Genomic DNA, 14774 nt, shown 5'->3' on the forward strand with positions numbered 1-14774 from the left:
TTGAATTCTCTCAGGAAGGGCCCACTTGTCTCTGTTGTCCTATGTAGTGTGAATGCAGAAAATGTAACACCATATGTAATGCATAAAGGTTTGTGAGTCATGTCATCCCCCATTTTTCTTGCTTTTGCTGGATCAATTATTTTTCTAAATTATCCTCCCTTTGTGGTTTGAACAAACCTTCTATCACTACAGTACATCCCTCATTGTTCCATCTTGGGTTTTTGTTTGGCTTTTTTGGTCTGCAACTTATGTATGATTCAGCTAAAAAAAGATCTATGTGTATTTATATACTACATAAGAGTGAGAAAGCAAGGGTAGCAAAATGGTGATAAATTTATGCAGAAGGTTTGCAGGTATTCAACAGGGCATTGTACTAAATATTTTGTGTGAAAATATTCAAAATAATGTGTTCCAGACCCTGACTGCTAGGACATACCTCTCAGTCTCTAAAACTCTTCTGGGTTACTGGGTCAGTAAGCTCTCATTTGCTGTTCTGCTTTTTTTGGTGGTGGTGTTGTCATTCTGGTTTTGTGTTTTGGTTTGTTTTGTCTTTGATTCTAGCACCAGAGTGTGGCTCTCTCCTTCGAGTTTTGCTGCTTACCCAGTCTTCCTCTCGGTGGCAGGACACAGGCTTTCTGGGTTAGCTCAGTCAGGTGTTTCCATTCATGAGCTTTAGCTTCAGATTCTCCTCTTTGGTTTGACTGGAGTATTTTCTTGAATAAAGTTTTCACAAAGGTTCGTGTATGCTCTATTTGGGCATGTCTAAAATCAGTTCTTTGACCTCTCCAGTGAGAATTATGGGTCTAGCAAACTGCCATCAATATTTCTTTCCTTCACACTTGGCTCTCGTGTCATTGATAAAAAGTCTTGTATTAGCTTGATTCTTTTTCCTCTACTGAATAGAAATCCGGTTCCCCCTCCTTTTTTTGTCTTCTGTCTAGAGTAGTATAGGGTATTTTCTTTACCTTTGGAATTCAAGGTTTTTTTTTTTAAGAGATCTTATTTATTTATTCATGATAGAGAGAGAGAGAGAGAGAGAGAGAGAGAGAGAGGCAGAGACACAGGCAGAGGGAGAAGCAGGCTCCATTACCGGGAGCCCAACGTGGGACACGATCCCGGGACTCCAGGATCACGCCCTGGGCCGAAGGCAGGCGCTAAACCGCTGAGCCACCCAGGGATCCCCTACCTTTGGAATTCAGAAGATTCATTAGGTTGTATCAAGGAGTTTGTTTTAATATTGTAATTTGGCATCACAGGGCCCTTTGCTTTGAAGAGCCAAGTCTTTTTTTTCACTCCAGAGATCTTTTTTTCTACCACATACTAATATTTTATACCATATTCCACCAACAATTCAAGGCACCTAAGTGTAAGAATAATGATAAAATAAAATAGAAGTTCAGTCAGAACCTTAGAAAGTGACTATGTCTGTGGTAAGGGCCACCATGGTAGCCATGGATGAATTTCAGATTTGGCTCAGAGTTTTCTGCTTGGTAAAGAAATCATTAGTATCAGATACACTGTGTTCTTCTTTTGCAAGCATTTTTTAAAACTTTGACTACTTTTAGTTTATGTAAGATGTATGTGGTGTTATAAAAAAAGAGCAAAAAAGGAGATTGACCTGAAGTTTTGTTAACCAACCATGATGAACCTTTGCTGATATTTTACTTTTTATCCTCCCAGATTGTGAATATTTACTTGACTGTATTTGTACATGAGGGAAAGGGAGAGATGGAGAGGTTGATTATACATGTTGTTGTCAAATCTGTTTAAATTGTGAATGCCCTCGAGTTATTCAGCTCTCATTAAGTAGAGACCTAGCTTTTTGAAAGAGCTCTATTGTATTGGTAAGCCGTATTTTATTAAATAATCTTTTGCACTTTCATAATCTTTTAGTTTCTAGTTTTTTGTATTAAGATTCCTGTAGTGGCTATAGAAAATGAAGGTATAATATAAAGAGAAACAGAGAAAAGGTCCAGAGAGTAAATAATTACAGCACAAAGGCATGAGTTTTATCATTAAAAAGTCAAGGAATGTGAATTGAAAAAGTTTACCCAGGATTCTTTGAAAAACTATTTAACTTCATATAATTAATGATATACAAACTAAAACAATGAGATATCATTTTCCCCTTATTACCTCAAATTAATAAATACACATCCAGTGTTTTCTTACTGCTCCGAGTGATACCTGAGTATCTTTCATCAGATTTTGATGGGTGTTGTCTTTCTACAGGATGGTCTGACTTTATTAAAATTGATTTCAGGTCTGGAAATTTATCTTAAGGAAATAATTAATTTCATGATTGTGCAGAGTTGCAAAGGTGGTATAAATAATGTTATAACATGAGGGATCATTGGAGAGAAGAAAGCTAAGTGATTCTTAGAGGGGATTTATTAAATTACTATTATGTTTGTGTTTTGAAATCTTACATTGCCATTAAAACAATAGTGTCAGCCTTCATTTATTGCCATAAAGAGAAACCCACAATTTTTTAAGTGAAGAGTGGGTAATGGGAAGTTTAGTTTCAACCTATTTTTTAAAGTGTTTTCTTATATCCAGAAAAATTCTGCTGAGCTAAATTCCACATCTAGCAATGATTATATTTGTGTATTTTGTGTATGGGTGAACTCAACTTTCATGTTTATAGTTTTCTGTATTTTTCTTACAATGATTATATATCTCCTTTTTAGTTAAGAAAATAAAAACTCTTTCATAACATACATTCATTCATTTTGAAGCAGTGATACCATTCCTTGCACTGTATCCTAAGTGGTCAAAAAGTGGGCTGAAAATTATCCTCAGGAGTGCATTTTCCCCCACCATGTTCCCCATACTGTTATATGACCTCAGTCTCTATTAGGCTGCCCAGACCAGAAGCTGGACATCAGCCGTGAGTCCTCTCTTTGATGTATGCTGTATGTCCTATTCATAGGTGAAAGTACTTATCATCTCTGCCTTCAGAACATCACAAATGTGCCCCCCTCTACTGCTGTGCCAGTGCAGATCACTATCACCCCATCCAGTCTCCTCAGTGGCTGCTCAACGTCTGCCCTTGTTTCTCCCCACCCTCAATTACAGTCCATTTGTCACACCATCGTGAGCCTCTTTAAACAAAACTGTCCTGTGCCTCCTAACCCGCAGTGATCCTCCAAAGAAATTCCAGATATCTTCCCATAGCTTACAAGACCCCACATGATACAGCTCCTGCCTACTTCTTTTCCTCACCTCAAAACACTGTCTTCTTCCCTCTTGTTCAGGCCACAGTGGACAAATCTGTGTTCCTGGAACATTCAAAGCTTACTCTTACCTTAGCTGTTCTTTCTGACTGGAATCCTCCTCACACCCACATTTTTACATGGCCAGCTCTTGTTAATTAGATCCCATTTTAATTTTATTTCCTTATCACCCAGTTTAAAACATCATCTTGTTTACTCATAGTGTACATTACCTTGTTTTTGTTGATTTTCTTTGTCATCCCTAGTTTCTTTGGTCGTTTAGTCATTGTCAATACCCTGCTGCTAGAACGTAGACCTTGCAAAAACTGGATTCCTGTCTGATATGTTCGCCATAATCCTGATCTTGACCTTTGCATGGTGTCTACTCAGTAAAGAGTGCTTGAATGAGTAAGTGTCCATTATGACACCATGTACAGCACTCACAGGAGTTCCAAAACAGCACTGATTGAGGCTGTGGGTTTCAGAGAGCTTTTTAAGGCCAGTGGCTCTTCCAGTTTCTATTTAGAACCTCTTTGCAGTTTTCCCGTGGATTGACCTTGACTGCACTGGTGAGTGATGTGGGAGAGATTGCTGAGGAACAAAGCAACCTGCTGTACTTGGAAGTGCTCTGTACCCTGCTGATGTGAGCTTTGTTACTAGAGCAGGCCTGGCTGCTGTCATTGGAGGAGCTTCCCTCTGAGCTTACCTGTGTACAGGTTTCCGTGGACCCCCTTCACCCAGGCATGTCTCCCATCCTGCTTCTTTCTCTTGCCCTCCTTTCTCCTCACCCTATCCTAAAAATCCAAGGATGTATTTGTTAGCGATGCTTGTATATTTCTGTGTCCTTTTTCTTTATTCTCAGTGCAAGGGAGACTTAACCTGTTTTGTTTATTTTAGGATGGGAGAACTTGTTTGAAACCACAGTTTCTGAAGAAGAAAATCAGGAAGTAATGAATAAACTTCTAGGTGACAGTTTTTTTGACTTCAAGTTGGGGAAAGCCTACATAAATGAGAACAAGCTAGAAAAACAACAAGGCAAAAAGAACAAGCCTTTTAGGAAAGTCTTGGTCACCATCAAAAACACCTACATCAGGGAGAGGAGCTTTGCAAGTATTGAGCTTGGGAAAAATTTCAATCTGAAACCATCCCTTATTAGAAAACCCAGACTCATTACCAGAGGAAGGAAACCCCACTCACAGCACTATTCAGTTCTGTTTAAACAGCTGGGAGTCAATACAGTACGCAAATGTTACAAATGTAACATCTGTGGGAAAATCTTCCTCCACAGTTCTTCCCTGAGCAAACACCAGAGAATCCACACTGGAGAGAAGCTCTACAAATGCAAGGAATGTCGGAAAGCTTTCAGCCAAAGCTCATCTCTCACTCAGCACCTGAGAGTTCACACAGGAGAGAAACCTTACATATGCAGTGAATGTGGGAAAGCCTTCAGTTTCACCACATCACTCATCGGACATCAGAGGATGCACACTGGAGAGAGACCCTACAGATGTAATGAGTGTGGCAAGACATTTAAAGGAAGTTCATCTCTGAATAATCACCAACGAATTCATACTGGAGAAAAGCCCTATAAATGCAACGAGTGTGGGAGAGCCTTCAGCCAGTGCTCTTCTCTTATTCAACATCACAGGATTCATACTGGAGAGAAACCCTATGAATGCAGTCAGTGTGGGAAAGCCTTTACATCTATATCACGGCTTAGTAGACACCATAGAATCCATACTGGAGAGAAACCCTTTAATTGTAATGAGTGTGGGAAAGTATTCAGTTACCACTCAGCCCTTATCATACATCAGAGAATTCACACTGGGGAGAAGCCTTATGTGTGTAAAGAATGTGGGAAAGCCTTCAGCCAAAGCTCTGCTCTAATACAGCATCAAAGAATTCATACAGGAGAAAAGCCCTATAAATGCAATGAATGTGGGAAGGCCTTCTCCTGGATTTCACGGCTTAATATACACAACAGAATCCATACAGGAGAGAAACCGTATAACTGTAAAGAATGTGGAAAAGCCTTCAGTTCCCACTCAGCAGTTAATACCCATCGGAAAATTCACACTGGTGAGAAACCTTATAAATGTAATGACTGTGAAAAAGCCTTCAACCAAAGCTCAGCCCTCATTCAGCACCAGAGAATCCACACTGGAGAGAAGCCATTTAACTGTAAAGTATGTGGGAAAGCCTTCCGACAGAGTTCATCCCTCATGACACACATGAGGATTCATACAGGAGAAAAGCCTTATAAATGTAAAGACTGTGGGAAGGCATTTAGCCAGAGCTCTTCCCTTACCAATCATCAGAGGACTCACAGTGGTGAAAAACTATAAACAAAATGCATGTGGAAAGCCGTCCAACTGAAGTTCATTCCAGAGTCAATTTCAAAAAAAAAATTCCTCCTGGGCAGAAAGTGATGAAGAGTAGTTGTGAGTTAAACTTCAGAATGTAGACCTCATCAGACATCAAAGACTTCATGATGCAGGTAACCTTAGGTGTATTAGGAAAGGTTCCATGAAATGTTTTTTTTTCACAGTTTTTAAGTTATTACTGACTATAAAGTAGAGAAAGTGTAAGGTTCTTTTATCTTCTTCCTAGTGACTTGCAGTAGGAGCTCCCCCACCCAGCTTTTGCAAGCATCACCAGGAAGCATGTGGATTTATGTAACAGTGCAGCCATAAAATCTAGACTTTAATCTGGGAATCTATTTTTTTTGAAATTATATTTGAGTGTTATGTAAGCCAGTTATCCTAAGAAGAATGTTTTGGAGAAGAAATGTAAGCAGCTGACCTGTAGCTACCTCACTGTCACTAAAATGTGTTTTTTAATAGTGTAAAGGCAAATCCTGTACTTGGTGGTTGTGAAAACTTTGGGGGGTTGTTTCTTTGCTTTCTAAGCTATTTACCTGAAAAGAAAATCACTCCATAAACTGCAGGTGTACAGTCCTGTGAGTTTTTTCCCTACTTGTTCCAACTCTGAAGCAGATCTCAAGTCACTTTATTTTAAAACACAAAATGCAGGGTGTTTCACTTGGTTTTATCATAAAATGATTACCTTTGCTGTGTTAGGTTGAGAATTAAAAGTTATTCAGACAACTACTGCTTTTGCAAGATAATCTACTGATAAATGTGAGCAGTGATCTTACAGTGTAGCCATGGAAACATGCCTCTTGGCACCGAGGCTGTGCCTGCCTCATTGAGCTCTCTCCTTACTGTCCACCAGGAAGGCCCAGGAACAGTGTGGATCACCATTTGTCCTCGCTAGAGGTAAAGTGAACCAGGTAACGTTCACTCCCTCCCTCCTGCACTCTGAGGGCCACAAGACCAATTCAGACTCTTAGTTCAGTAAATGGACTGTTACGTGCTTCAACAAGTTAGCATGTTTCAGCACTTTTAAAATGTGAATAATAATTCCAGCAACATTAAAACGTTATCTCCCAAGTCAAACTAAAATCATTGAACATGACAGAAGCAGTGACCTCTAGTTTTGTCTGGTATCAGGAGTGGGCAACCACTTAAGGACTGAAATACCTATTTTGTTTTGTTTTGTTTTGTTTTTAAAAAGTGTAAGTTCTTTCTCTTTGTCAAGGAGTTAAAAAATATACCTCTGAAAAGGTACTGTTGGGGGTGGAGACTGAGCTAAAGCAAAAATCATTGAATTCAACTTTTGTTTCCTGTTTCAGACTCGTTGGGAAGAGACTTTTCTGGGTCATGTAATTCTCCACTGCAGTGCCCCTTTCCCTACAACCATTCTTTTAAATTCTCTAGTTTCTGGGAAGATTTCTAGGAAAATATAATTTCCCTGTCTTAGTCCATTTTGGTTGCCATTAAAAAAAATACCATTAAAAAAAGTTTGGGCAGCTTATAAACCATTGAAACTTATTTCTCACAGTTCTGGAGGCTGGGAAGTCCAAGGTCCTGGTACCAGCATGGGTGTGTTCTAGTGAGGACCCTCTTGCTGGTTCCTAGCTGGTGGCTTCTTGTATCCTCACAATGGCAGAAGGAGTAAGGGAGGCTCCACCACCATCACAGCCCCTCCCAAAGGCCCCACCTCCTAATGACATCATCTTTGGGGTTAGGGTTTGAATATGAATTTGGAAGGGGCACACATTCAGACCATCACATCTCCAAGAAATAATATAGTCCTAAAGATCATTGCCCCAAATAAATCTGAATAGAGTTACACAAAGAAAATATTAGGCCCAGTTATTTTTAAGTTGAGGTCTACCAGACTTGCAAGTAACAGGGCATTTGAGTCTTATGCAGGATCTTCCAGAGGAGATAATGTACAAGCACAATGATTCCATGTAACCCAGGACCCAAATCTGATGAGGGAAGTACAAGAAAGAAAAAAATGCAGGCCTATATCATCCATGAACAAAAATGTAAAAATCCTAAACAGAGTAAATGTAATCCAGAAGTACCTCAACATAGTTAATGCGTCATAATAAATGTAGATTTTTCATGGGAATGGATGGGCTACTTGTCATTAGGAAACTTACATATGCTGTGTACCACCTGGACAGATTAAAGGTGCAAAATCCATATGTTCATCTTAATAAACGGAGACAAAGCAACCAAAATATTCAGCACCTATTCATTATAAAAACTGTTAGCCAAGCTAACAATGGAGAGAACTTACTTAACCTGGTAAAAGGTAAAAAAGAAAAAGGCAAAATATTAAAAGTAGTCACAACAGGAGGAGTTTAGAGAAAGAACAGATTATTCAATAATAATGGCTCTGAGAAAAATAGTTCATCCACATAGAAGAAATATCGGATGCTTACCCTCACCACAAAAAGAATCCTGTAAAAGGCAGAATTGTGTATTTTAGAAGATGTAAAGGATAACTATGACCTCACAATAGGGAAGGATTTTTTATACAGGTAAGCCATGAAATCTTTTTATATATTTGCTCAGATTAAAAAAAAAAAATCTGGTCATCAAAATATACCACAAAGGAAATGAAAAGTCAAGACATAAAATAGATTTTCCCACAACATTTTTGACAAATGCTTACTATTACTATCTGGAAAATTTTAAATTTGTGCAAATCAACTTGAAAAGACAACCTTGTAGGAAAAAAAAGTGGTTCAAATACATGACTACTTATTTCACAAAAGAGGAAATACAGATTTCTAAAAACATGAAAAAGATGCCTAAATGGAATTTAGGATTACAGATAGGATTTTATGAGATTTTATAAATTTTTAATAGACATTTTAATTTTTTTAGTGATGTTTATATCCAACATGGGGCTTGAACTCACAACCAAATGATCAAGAGTCACACATTTCACTAAGTTAGCCAAGCACCCCAAATTTTATTATTTTTTTTAGATGAGTAAAGACAAAGATGTGTGACATTACTGAATTTTGGAATGAATGTCGAATAACTGGAATCCATACTCTGCTAGTCAGAACAAACCATCAGCATCCTATATAGTTGAACTTGTGCATATCATAAAACACAGAAGTTCCATTCCTCTTATATAATAGATAAATGTTTGCATATGAGCAGTAAGAGACTTACATAAAGATACTCTTAAAAAAAAAGATTTGTTTATTTATTCATGAGAGACAGAGAGAGAGGCAGAGACGTGGGCAGAGGGAGAAGCAGGCTCCCTGCAAGGAGCCTGATTGGGACTCAATCCTAGATCCCAGGATCATTCCCTGAGTCAAAAGCAGATGGTCAACTGCTGAGCCACCCAGGTGTCCCTATATAAAGATATTCTTGGCAGCACTGATCATTGTAGCTAATGTTTGGAAGTAGTCTGAATGTCTCTTAATAGGAAAATCGATAGTTTTGGAATATTAACAACATAGAGCAGCAGGGAAAATGAATGAACTAAGGCTATAAGTGAAAAAGATAAATTTAACAGCCTGTTGACTTTTCAGAAGTCATAGGAAACAACATACGGTATCATAATATGTTCTGCAAAATTAAATTTATTTTAAGTGATTTATACATGTGGCCAAGATATTAAAAATAGCAGGTGATTGAATGACAAAATATTCTAGCTATCTGTTGCTGTGGAACAACATCCCCAAATTTAGTGGCTTAAAGCAACAGTTTATTAAGACTGTTGTTACCATATTTGGGTTCAGTTGGGCAATTCTTACGTGATGTCTGTAATGCATTTGCAGTCAGATGGCAGCTGCAGCTGCAGCTCACCTGAGCTTGGTGTCCAGGGTGGCAGGCACCCAGTGATTGCTGCTGAGAGTGTAGTTGGGCTTCACACAGAAAGGTGGCTGGTTTCTGAGGCAGTTTCCCAAGAGCCAACATTCTAAGTGACCTATGTAGAAGTTGCAGATCTTAAAACTCAGCTTTGGAAGTCAAATGACATTGATTTTGTATCCTCTTGGTGAAAAATTACTTATAGATGTCCAGATTCAAGGGGAGGAGATGACACAAGGGTGTGAATACTGGTTCAGTGGGAACCATATTTGGAGACTAATTACCACACGAACATAAAATTCAGGATGGTGATTGTCTTTGGCTATTAGGTAAGGAAATGACTTGGGGAGGAGCATGGGGTACCTTGGCTTGCCTGATGCCTGAAAGCCTGCCTTCTCAAGAAGAGATTGCCTGGGCCAGCCAGAATGAGGATCAGTAGGAAGACCAGTGTGTATATCAGTAAAAATGATTAAATAGAGGGTTTTTGTTTGTTTGTTTTTCCCCCCAACTCTATACTGGGTCATTTGAGGGAGGATAAAACAGATCTTTACTACTTGATCACCTGAGGTCAAATGAATATCATTTAAGAGGTTGTACCCAAGGACTATTTCAAGGTCATAATATTCTCTCTCTTTTTTTTTTAAGATTATTTATTTTCGAGTAAGGACGGGGAAGGAACCGAGAGAGAGAGGGAGACAGAATCTCAAGCTGACTCCCTACTCATTGCAGAGCCTGACTCAAGGCTCAGTCCCATGACCCTGAGATCATGACCAGAGCCAAAACCAAGTGTCAGATGCTCAACCAATTGTGCTTCTCAAAGACCTCCCAAGATCATAAAGTCCATTGTTGAATTTAAACTTGTCTTCTTAACAAAACTATCAACACCTCCCTTTCCTGTCTATACTTTGCCTTCTCATTCATCTCCCTAGATCACCAGAGGAAGAGAGATTGGCTCCTATCCCATGTCAGGAAACACACAAAAAACTAAAAAATGTGCATAAGAGGATGCTTGGGTGGTTCAGCAGTTGAGCGTCTGTCTTTGGCCCAGGGCATGATCCTGGAGTCCCAGGATCAAGTCCCACATCCGGCTCCCTTCAGGGAGCCTGCTTTTCCCTCTGCCTGTGTCTCTGCTTCTCTCTCTGTGTGTCTCATGAATAAATAAATAAAATATTTTAAAAATTTACATAAGAAAACTAGGCAAATGAAGACTTACTGAGTTGTGAACATATTCTATTTGCCTGGTTTCTCTTATTAAAGAGATTTGTTCAGAATCTAGGCAGTCCAGACATAGACTAGGCATAAGAGAATGTCAGTTTTTATGGTTTGTATTTAATAGGCCATTTTCAAAGTAACCTGAAAAAGAATATGTTTCACCTTTTAGAATATGATTGATCTGCCTGATACATTGAATTTATAATATTCATAGTTAATTAAATGACTTAAAATGTCCACTTTTTCAGGTGGGTTGGGCCCTTCTCTTGTTGGCTGTTGCATTACCAAACATGAAGAGGTCTCTGAAATGAATAGATCTTTTTTTTTTCCTAGACTGTCCCTCCATTGGCTTTGTCCAATGTTTTCCCCATGGTTAGATTTACGCTGTGCTTTTTTAGTCAGAAAATCACCAAAGCAATACTGTATTCTCAGTTCATTGTATTATTGCATTGGGAGCCTTGTGATGTTGGTAATTTTAGCTTTGTCTTTGTTAAAGTCATGCCTGCCTGGTCTTCCACTCTTTTCAGTCATTAGTACCATGAGCAGATCCTGTGAGTGTATGGATGTATATCTGTGTTAGACAAACTCAACTCTGCCACTTGCAGCATCTGTTAATGACACTTGCTTTATTATTATTACAATGGTTTCCTGATGGAGATCTCATAATTCATCATTTCTTATACTCTTATTAATTAGCTTTCCACTTTGGGGAAATATTCCAGTTTTTATGACTGGAAGCATGGCTTCTTATTCAACAGACTGTAATCTGCTAATATCGTTACGTATGTTGATGCCAAAACTGTCCCAGAGTTGGCCTCAAGAGCCCCTGCAAACTCATTTCTGGTGCCCTTTCTGTCACAAGCTTGAGACTGAATCTAAGATCTTTAAGTTACCCAGACCTACTTCTGTATATATAGCAAAATATTATTTCTTGATGTGATGCCTTGGGGGTTGGAGGAGGAATTGTGGGGTCAAAACCATTTGCGGGGATTTTTCTCTTTTTCTTGCAGGATCTTTTTTTTTTAATTTTTTTTTATTTATTTATGATAGTCACACACACAGAGAGAGAGAGAGGCAGAGACATAGGCAGAGGGAGAAGCAGGCTCCATGCACCGGGAGCCCGACGTGGGATTCAATCCCGGGTCTCCAGGATCGCGCCCTTGGCCAAAGGCAGGCGCCAAACCGCTGCGCCACCCAGGGATCCCTTTCTTGCAGGATCTTCTGTCTCCTCCTCTTTCTACTTTCCCCCTTAACACATGGTTTCTACATCCTATCCTTCCATTAACAGTATTCTCCCCATAAAGCATTACCTTCCCATGGATATCTCTTCACTTCCTGCATGTATTTAAAAAAAGAAACTGGTAAAATATATATATAACATATGATTTATCATTATAACCATTTTTAAGTGTACAATTTAGTGGCATTGAGGATATTCACAATATTTTGTAATTTTCACCCCAATCTATTTTCAGAACTTTTTGTCTCAAATAGAAGCTCTGTACCCATAAGCAGTAACACCACCATTTCCCCTGCTGCCAGCCCCTGGTCACCTGTTATTCTACTTGCTGCCTCTATGAATTTGCCTACTTTAGATTCCTGACATGGGTGGGATCATATAATATTTGTCCTTTTGTGTCTGGCTTATTTCACTTAGCATAATGTTTTCAGGGTTCGTCCATATTATAGCAGATGTCAGGATTTCCTTCCTTTTTAAGGCTAATATTCCGTTGTAAGTATCCACCACATTTTATTTATCCATTCATGTGTTGATGGATAGTTGGGTCATTTGCACATTTTGGCAATTGTGAACAGTGCTGCCAGGAACATTTGCATACAAGTGTTTGTGTAGATATTTCTCTTGGGTAAATATGTAAGAGTGGGATTGCAGAGTCATATGAAGAGTGGATATTTAACTTTGTAAGACACTGCCAAACTCTTTGCCATCGTGGCTGCACCATTTTACATTCCAATCAGCAATGTACAAAGGTTCCATTTCCAATCTGGTTAGTTCTACATCTCTGCCAAACACTTCGTATTTTCTGGCTTTTTTCCATAATAGTCATGATTTGCATTGCCCAATGACTAGTGATGTTGAACCTCTCATTTATGTTTTTTGTCCATTTTGCATCTTTTTTGAGAAATGTGTGTTTAGATCCTTTGCCCATGTTTAGAATGGGCTGTTAATGAGTTATAGGAGTTGTTTATATATTCTACATGTGCTTTGAAGCACTTATATTCCATTCTCTTCAACACTTTGGAAAATGTGTTTTATATATTTTCACACATGGAATGCACTTTCTCTTCCTGGTGGTGGTTTTATGTCCATTTTAGGAACACTACTGCCTCTTTCCTCATCCTTTATTGTATTTTTTTAAAGGATATGATGGGAGTTTTAGATTTATACCACCATCATTACCCCACCTCAAGAAACATTTTTGTTATCTTCTCAAACAACCACACATCATTTCTACCCCATTTTTATTTCTCTCTAAGTGCCTACTGTGTGCCATACCCAAGAACTTCATTTTGCTTAAGGCAGAAGAAACCCTTGTCATGCCCATGGCAAGAGGTCTAAAAGCTGCTCTCTCGGGATCCCTGGGTGGCACAGCGGTTTGGCGCCTGCCTTTGGCCCAGGGCGCGATCCTGGAGACTTGGGATCGAATCCCACGTCGGGCCAGCGGTGCATGGAGCCTGCTTCTCCCTCTGCCTGTGTCTCTGCCTCTCTCTCTCTCTCTGTGTGACTATCATAAATAAATAAAAATAAAAAAAAAAAGCTGCTCTGTCATCAGTGGCTGTTTGTGATCTCTGTTAAGTAGAAAGACATGGGAAAGGAGTGCCTGGCTGGTTCAGTTGGAAGAACATGTGACTCTTGATCTTAGGGTCATGAGTTTGAGCTCCACATCGGGCATGGAGCCTATTTTTAAAAAGATACGGGCAAAAGAAATTGAAGCAAATTATATACAATTTAAAAGCGGCAAGTTTTCATGACTCACTCCATAAATTTATGTGACAGAAAGACCGGGATGGAATTACCCCTCCAGCCCCTATATTCCAACACCATCCTTTCCATGCATCTCTTTGCTTATGTCAGTTGGGTTATTTTTCCTAAACAAATGTTTGTAATCACACTTGAATTTATAATACACTTTAAACTTCTAAGAGAGTTCATATAGGACAAGAAAATGTAAATAGCTTATGGCATGTTTCTATGAGACTATTCACTTTCACTGTAGGATTCTGGGTGGGATTTTACACAGTATACCTGGTGTCCCCAAATCTAACCAGTCCATCAGCCTCCATTCCACATTTGTGGAGGGACATGTCATTTAGATCATCCACTGCTGGAGAGATTAAGGTTGAAGTGGTGTTGTAATGCAATATTAAACACTGTATACTTCACTTTAGACTTTATAATCTTGAACAGTAAGAACAATTCCTATTTCTCCTTTTTTTTTTTTTACAATATTTTTGTTTTTATTTCCTCACTGTAAAGAGAAAGGAGGAAGGATGGGAAGAAGGAAGGGAGAGTGGGAGAGAGGGAAGAAAACTTGTCCATCTCCAGTTATACCACACTGGCCACATAGAGTCTGCTGCATCAGGACAGCAGGTTTCTTACTGCTTCAAGGATACTCTACATAATGTAGACCTTTCTTCTCAAATACATGGCCATTTTAAAATTGTATTTTTTAAAATATTTTATTTATGTATTTGAGAGTGGGGGGAGGGAGTATCTCAAGCAGACTGTTGCTGAGCACAGAGCCTGACACAGGGCTTGATGTCAACCTTGAGATCATGACCTGAGCCAAAGTCAAGAGTCCAGCACTGAACCAACTGAGCCATCCAGGTGCCCCATGTGGCCATTTTTTTTTTAAGAATAAAGTACATTAGAAACAGTGGACAAATAATCACTTTATAATTTGGATTCTGTAAGCTTAGAAGATAAATTTGAAGAATCCTCTCCAAGGAAAAGACAAAGAATTAAGATGTGAGATTATCAGAGATATGAAAGCCAGACATCAATAATACCAGTTTAAGGTGTTACTGAGGAGAGCAGAAAAACCCCCCAGAACTGAGCCTTACCTTTTGTGTGTGTGTCCAAGGCAAAAGCAGTGGAAGAGCCAGTTGCTAGATGCAGCAGGAAAAATAGAAATACTTA

General features: G+C 39.0%; 1 protein-coding gene across 8 annotated transcripts in view; it reads left to right on the plus strand.

Annotated features, from left to right (window-relative positions):
• The window catches only part of LOC129494795 (zinc finger protein 879), a 40486-nt gene that overhangs the window by 8330 nt on the left and 17382 nt on the right, over positions 1-14774 (plus strand). For 5 of the 8 annotated variants that reach the window (XM_055301888.1, XM_055301891.1, XM_055301889.1 and 2 more), the window contains one exon: positions 4113-8198. The exons of 1 other annotated variant lie outside the window; for it this stretch is intronic. In XM_055301888.1, the coding sequence (XP_055157863.1) occupies positions 4113-5560 (1448 nt within the window). In that variant the 3' untranslated portion in view covers positions 5561-8198. Of the gene's footprint in view, positions 1-3754; positions 8199-14774 lie in introns of those variants that run through there. 2 more of the 8 variants (XM_055301895.1, XM_055301896.1) reach the window with 2 other exon arrangements.

The sequence above is a fragment of the Nyctereutes procyonoides genome, unplaced genomic scaffold, assembly GCF_905146905.1.
Source record: "Nyctereutes procyonoides isolate TBG_1078 unplaced genomic scaffold, NYPRO_anot_genome, whole genome shotgun sequence".
NCBI lineage: Eukaryota > Metazoa > Chordata > Mammalia > Carnivora > Canidae > Nyctereutes > Nyctereutes procyonoides.